The sequence below is a fragment of the Dama dama genome, chromosome 3, assembly GCF_033118175.1.
Source record: "Dama dama isolate Ldn47 chromosome 3, ASM3311817v1, whole genome shotgun sequence".
NCBI lineage: Eukaryota > Metazoa > Chordata > Mammalia > Artiodactyla > Cervidae > Dama > Dama dama.
Window position 1 is genome coordinate 44,327,521 of NC_083683.1, and position 7,326 is coordinate 44,334,846.

At 49.6% G+C, this 7,326-nt stretch overlaps 1 protein-coding gene across 2 annotated transcripts in view; it reads right to left on the bottom strand.

The window, feature by feature from the left end:
* Positions 1-5,338, bottom strand: part of ACVR1B (activin A receptor type 1B) — a 34,798-nt gene extending 29,460 nt beyond the window's left edge. For both annotated transcript variants that reach the window (XM_061127487.1, XM_061127496.1), the window contains exon 1: positions 5,211-5,338. In XM_061127487.1, coding sequence (XP_060983470.1) covers positions 5,211-5,301 — 91 coding nt within the window. In that variant the 5' untranslated portion in view covers positions 5,302-5,338. The remainder of the gene's footprint in view (positions 1-5,210) is intronic.
* Between the last annotated feature and the right edge of the window lie 1,988 nt (positions 5,339-7,326).

Sequence of the window (7,326 nt, forward strand, 5' to 3'; positions counted from 1 at the left end):
CCTCTTTCTTTGTCCACTTCCAGCCACATCCACCCCTCCTGACTGCCCTGTGCTCTCTGCAAACAGCCAGCCCCTGCACCCCCGAGGCTTGACTTAGAAGGTTTCCTCTGCCCCAGGGCCCTCTCCTCTGCTCCGCCTTCCGATCTGAGCTCAGCTGCCCCCAACTCACTGCAGCCTGGCAGGTGGAGCTGGTGATGGCCGCTGTGATATTGGGTCACCAGGCACACAAAAGAAAAAAAATAATAAATAAATAAATAACTTGTCTCTAAACAAAAACACAAATAACCTAAGGTTATGTACTGATCAGCTGATGAAAGCACTGCAAGCAGCAGGAGCAGCGGTCCAGTATTTGCTAATCCAGTGTTCAACTGGGCTTCACACAACAGTTGCCGAAAATAAGGCCACCTGACTGTGCTAGCCCCATTTTACAGATGAAACAATGAGGTGGACGGGGCTGTGACGTGGCAGCCCCCAGCGCACTCCAGCACACCATCCTGTTTTATTTCCTTCACAGCACTCATGACTGATAACTGTGTTTACTCATTTATTTTCAGTCTGAGCCTCTGCGATCCTAAGTTCCATGAGGAGTTAGGGATTTTTGTCCCTCTGGTTCCCTGTTGCCTCCTCGTGCCAAGAAGCATTCCAGGCACACACCCAACCAAGTGAATAAAGAAACCTCCTATATGCAATTGTGTAAATATTAGGGTGATTGATACTTTAAAGGGAAAGGCAGTTACTTTCATTATGTTAAATTCAAAATATTTAGCAAGACAAATGAGGCTTCAGACTAAATGGAGAGAGGGAAAAAACCAAAAAGAACACCATAGCTGCCTAAGGTGGCACCGTATGGGATGCCCTGCAAGCAGGTAAGACTGCCAGGGAGGCTGGAGGACCAAAACGACAGAGGAAGAAGAAAGCTACACTAGGAATGGTATTTACCTGCAACGGAGAAGCTGGAGGGCAGAGAACAGGCGAGACCAGAGATGCTGCCTCCAGGCCCAGCTGCAGGTTGAACCATGTATGAACCGTGTATGAGGGAGAGAAGCTGAGGAGAGCAAAACCCAAGAGGTGGGACATGGGACTCAACTGGGCCATGAGGCCCCCTGCAGAGTGACAGCCTGCAGGGGACTGCCGGCTCCGATCCTTTCAAAGGTCTGGGCAATCCCAGGCCAGGTGGAACTGATGGGCTCCAGAGGCCCTCAGCAGTTCCAGCATCAGAGGGGGCTGATGAGCAAGAGGACTCGAGGATTTTCTTCTCATGAACACAGAGAGGAAAATGAGGTAAGACCCTCTGACATCAACTCCTGCTGTAACAGACAAATAGCACAAGGGCTCGAGACAAAGAGGCGGGATTCCAGAATTAATGTTCACCGCGCCTCTGAGCAAAGATTGAACCGTAAACAATAAGCATTTCAAAATTAAAACAAAAGAGCCACTTCAGGATTCTAATTTAACCTTCAAAAATAAAGATCTCAAGCACTGCAGACTGAGAATTCCATTCCACCTCAACACCCTGTGCTCCTGAGTTATTATGAGGCTGAGGCTGCAACGCAATTCAACTCCGGTTCCAAAATGCAACAAGCAGCTTCAACAGGCCATGCTGGAAGAAGCAGCACGCCCCATCGTCTCCTTGTCTCCTGATTCATATTTTGGTAGCAAGGTTACAATTAGCTCACCGGTGGCGAATAAACCTATTTATAACACAGCAGTCCACCTGAAAGACACAATCATCTAAAAAGGTTTTTAGAGGAAAACGAAGTGCAGCTTCTTCTTTTACTGACTGCAGATTCCCAAGGTCCTTGCGGATGAAGAACTCAGTCTAACCTTCCTGTGTTCACAGGCACCATTCCGGCCACCTCTCTGCCTCCATGTTCTTATGTAACATTTACATAGTGCCATAAACATACCCAGAGTTGCGTAAGAATGAAAACGTTGCCAAACCAATAAAGCCTAAAGCAGGTCACTCCCTCCAGACTGTCTTTGATTAGCACAGGTATGCTGCCAGGTCTAGGATGTGAGGGCTTGTCAAGAGACAGAAATTAACTTGAGGAAATCTGAAAGGGGTCCACAAAAATGCAACAGAGAACAAATTAACCACAGTGTGACATGTGTTGCTTCTCTCAATCCCAGGAGTTACTCTCTGCCCCATAAGATAAAAAGTAACCCAACATTGCATGTTCACTGAAGTCAGAAACTGTGTCTAAAAATACCACCCAGCCAACTGGCTGTCAGTAAGTCAGTCTCACAAATGTCCCAATAAGAAAGACACAGACCAGTTCTTTACTTCAAGGAGGCAAAACTGAGGCAGCCACAGAAAGGTGAAGTGCCTGACTCAAGGACAACCTGTCAGGGAGCAAAGTTCTGGGGCTGGAGAGCAGCCTCCTCCCCCCACCTGGCTCTAACCTTTAACCAGAGTAGCCATTTTATTGTGTTAATCACATCTGTTCCAGGAGCTCTTAACAAAACTAATCAGAGATTCTCTTTTTCTCTACCAGAGTTCACTTCTGCAGTATTTCAAATTCATGTCCACTCAACAAAAGTATAAGACTTGGCCTGAGATTAAATTTTTGGTTTAATCACAGAAATTCAAAATATTCCCATCAGAACCTCAAATGTCTCCCTTGTAGCTTTTGTCTTAAGAAAATCAATGTCATGTTCTCCTGCTACTAATTCAGCTTTACATTTTTAAATACTAAAGTGAAAATGCCAAAGGTAGGCCTTAGAATTTGGTCCACCTATTAAACGGATGCAGTTTATAGCTCTGTACCACTGGCCTTTTACTAAGTCGCTACTAGTTCACTATTTAACACAGACACCTATCCCTTGCTGTCCTCACATCCTGTCTTCACAGGCATCAGGGCTGCCTGGCTGGCCCTGCTGCTCCTCCCGGCCCACCTAGGGGAGCACAACAGAGGAAGTGTGGGGAGGACAGCAATCAACTTCTTGTTATCTCACAGCCTCTATATTCCCAGAACTGATGCTTCACTCTAAGCCTTTTGCAACAGTGGTCTCTGTAGCATGCACTATTGGCAACGAGATGTGTCCCGGAAAAAACTGTAGTGTCTGGCCAAGTTTGAAGGCCTTCGAGAATGTTTGCTGGATACACAACCTAATTTCCAATTAACCAAAAACAGAAACCAACTCCCTACTATGCCCACCCATCCTCACCCCAACAAACATCCATTTCGGGAAGGTTACAAAAAATGAACCTGCCCCGTTCAGAACCAGTTGGATCATCAATTAAACATTCTTAACTAGGCTCATGACAAGAAATACCCCACCAGACACTACACCAAACCAACAGGGAAATGGCTGTTAAGAACCTCAGATATATTAGTAACAGGATAAAAATTCCTAAGGAAGGAATTTACAGATTTATTCATACACATGTAAAATAACAAACCTGACGGCTGAATCTCCTTATTTATTACCCAACTAGAGAAATAACATCATGATACACACTCCAAAAACATGGTCCAAAAATAAGGCCCAGCGTACATTATTCATGAAAACCATTAACTTACCACGAATGTCAGGCTGTGTTCACATACCTTCACCACATCTATCCGACCCCACAGCGCGTTACCTCTGCCACAGAGCAGCGAGATCCAGGAACACACATGACAGCCTTAGCAGAAGCATTAACCAGTGAACAAAGACCCCACCACACAGGCTGCACCACTGGAAACAAACATCAAGGCTGGAGGGAATGAACTTGTTTGTGAGATGCCAAAATGGGATCAAGTCTTTGGCTGATCGTCTCATTTCTGAAAGAAGCCTGAACCCACCTGAGAACCATTATGTTTTTGGTGGAGAGAAGAGAGCCACGGAACACACACTTGATCCCCCACTGCTAGAAGGTTAGGGGCTGCTGAGAAGTCAGAGCAGCAGGCTTTGTACATGGGGAGCAAACCCAGTCCTGACTGTCTCTCCTGGACCCAACTGTGGGTCAATAATCACTCCAATATAAAGGCCAAATATAACCTTCATCTGCTACCCTAATGCCAGCACAGGGTTGAGACGACTCCCTTAAATATTTTAGGGTTTCATCTGCTTTCCTCAAGCCCGTATAGCCTCACAAACGAGACACCCAACTGAGTGTCCCACAGAAAGGTACCACTTCGATAGTGAGAAGGATGGGGGTGCTACCAGGGTGCAGAAGGCTGTGGGAGTTGGAAGGTGAGGGGTGTGCAAGGGTTGGGGAGGAGGTAGGGGGAAGGGCTGGGAAGAGCGCTGGTGTGGGAAGGTAAATAAATCCTGACCAAGGGCCAGGACCTGGTCTGGTGGTGGGGTCCTAATCTTGGGGGTGGGGGGCAGGTTCGACGATGTCACCTGAAAGGCATCCACAGTGACCAACTGAATGGACCCCCTGAGGTGGGGTGGGAGTGGCGAGGGAGAAAGCAAATACACCTAGATGCAGATTAACCGTTCTGGAACGAGGTTTCCTAGGGTTAGAGAGATTCTAAAGCCAAGCTCCAGATAGGGGCCTGTTCGTCCCATTTCCTCCACCAAGCTTCCCCGGGGCATGTGGACTGGAGGTGGGGGTTTGGCCCCACTGAACTCAAGGGACTGCCCGAGGGGGAAATGTGACTCGCTTTCCCAGAACGACAGGGAGGAAGGAGAGGGAGGGGAAGAAGCACCCCAACTGCAGGAGGGAGCTGACGGAAAGGCTGAAGACCCCCTTCCCCTTTTATCTATGGTGCGCAAGGGCTCTCAACGTCAGGATACCTCGGAGAGGCAAAGACCCTATCGCCGAAGCCCCATAATCTTGGCGGGAGAAAAGGCGCGCCCCCCCCGCCCCCCCACGCTGGAGCATCTGGACGGAGGGAATGAGGACCCCCGCCCCTGGACATGCTGAGCGGCAGAAACGTGGATCTCCAAATCTCGGGGAAGGAAGCCTGCACTCCCTTCTATGGAACATAGGGGTGCTGGGAGCGCGACCCTCGAGAGCTCCCCGAATCCAGTCCCTCCTGGGAAAGGGCTCGGGTCCCCAGGGGCCCGGCGTGAGCTCGGTCCCGGCCGGGCGGCCGCGCCTCGGGGATCGGGGGAAGCCGACCCGGGTGGGGGGTCACCGCGACTCCCCCGCGCCCCCCGCCCGGCCATATTGTGCGCGTGGGGAGGGGGCGCGCTGTAGCCTGGAGCCGCGGCGCGAGGCCTCGCCCTCGCCCGGCCCGCTCCATCCCGGCCCCCGTCCCCGCCCCGGGACTCACCCTGGATCCCCCGGGGCCCGGACCCGCCGCTGCCGGCAAGCAGGAGGACAACAAGGGGGAAGAAGGAGGAGGCTCCGGCCGACTCCGCCATAGTAACCGCCGCCGCCGCCGCCGCCGCAGCCCAGCAGCGCCCAGCGCGCGCGCGCGCGCCCCCGGCGCCTCCCCTCCTCCCGCGGCCCGGCTCCCGCCTCCCTCTCCTCCACCCGGCGCCGGCACGTGCGCTCCCGGCGGAGCCGGCGCCGCGGCCGCCGCGCGCGCCCCCGAAGGGCGGGGCCGGGTGCGCGCGGGCGCCCGCCTTAAAGGGGAGTGTCCCCGTTAAAGGGGTGGGAGGGGTTCGCGCCTCGGCCAACCTCACCCGTGGGTGCCAAGCGCGGCGCAGAGGCCGAGCCCCACACGCGGCCTCCGCCCAGTTCTGCACCCCCCGCAGCGCGGCGTGATCTTATCAGCACCGGCCCCCACCCCTCGCATGGAACGTTCTACGAGTCCCGTGCGCTTGTTCCCTTTTCCTTCGTGCCTACTGCTTAGCCTCAAGCGCCCATCACGTCCCACTGGGATCGTCGCAACCATCTCCTAATTAGTCTCCCAGCCCCAGTCGCCCCCTGCGATGCGCAGAACGCACAGCCACCTGTGTGATCGAATCATGGGATGCCCCTTCTTAGAATGTACAGGGCTTTTTCATGACAGTACTCGGTGTTGGTGAGGGTGCTTCGTGAAGCACTCGCATGCTGTTGGTAGGTAGAAACCTTTTGGTAAACAATTTGGCATTATATATCAAATGTCTTAAAATGTTCATACCCCAGTCTCCTATCTTCAAGCAATAATAGAGATGAGGATAGGTATTTGTGAGAAATGTTAACTATTGCATGTTTATCACTGTAAAAGCTGGAAACAAATAGTATTTTAGAAAACAAATAAATTATGCCCCATCTATACGATAAAACATTATTTACTAATTAAAAATTATGTTTGTAAAAATAATGACATGAGGAGATATTCATGAGATAATGCTAAATGAGAAAGCAAAATACAAAACTACTTATAGTATTGTTCTGATTTTGTTGATACTATATAACTGCAAGGAAAAAAGACTGATAGGAACTTAGTCAATATCTGTAGTTATCACTGGAATAATTTTTTTTTTTACTTTTTCTTTAAACATTTCAGTATTTTCTAAATATTTTGCAGATAAGCTACTGTTACTTTCAAATTTAGGGGAAAATGCTTATAAACAGTAAACTGAATCGCTCATATCTTTTTGAAAATATTCACTTTTCTTATCTTGAAAAAGAGCTTGAAATCATGACAAGGACAGGGTTTTGGACCCAGAGTTCTGGATCTGAATTCTCGTTTTCTTACTAACTTGCATGAAAACTTGGGCAGACTTTTTAACCCCCATAAGCAGAGTCTCATCAAATGAGATTTAGAGGTGGAGAGGATGACCAAAGGTGGGAGTGGGAAGGTGGAGCTCCTCAGATGGAATCCTCACCTTCAAAGCTGTTACCAACCTGAAGAATGCCCCTCCTAATGTAAAGAAAAAACTGGACTGCAGATATCCCAGACACCGCTCACACACAACACACATATGCAAAGTTTTATAGAGACACTGTCTACACATTGGTCAGTAACTGAATGATCAAACACCTTATTTTTATAGTGCTCTGCCTCTATGTAGTCTTATAAGTGTTCACCCCCCAAAATGGGCATCCCCTCCCCTATATTTTATCTAACTGATCTCCCAAACTCTGTTCCACCCGCCTTTTAGGATTCCCAGCTGTGGTGGGCACAGTGTAAGATTGCGTGCTCATGTGCTCATCACCCAGTCATGTGGGACTCTTTGCAACCCCATGGACTGCAGTCCACCAGGCTCCTCTGTTCATGGAATTTTCCAGGCAAGAATATTGGAGAAGTTTTCCATTTCCTCCTGCAGAGGATCTTCCCAATCCAGGAATCGAACCTGCATCTCCTGCATTGGCAGGTGGATTCTTTACCACTGCGCTACATGGGAAGCCCTATAGTGTAAGGTTAGTTTCTAGGACTGTCTCAGAGTATTATACCATGAACTGAGTGACTTAAAGAACAGAAATTTATTCTCTCAGTACTGGAAGCTAGAAGTCTG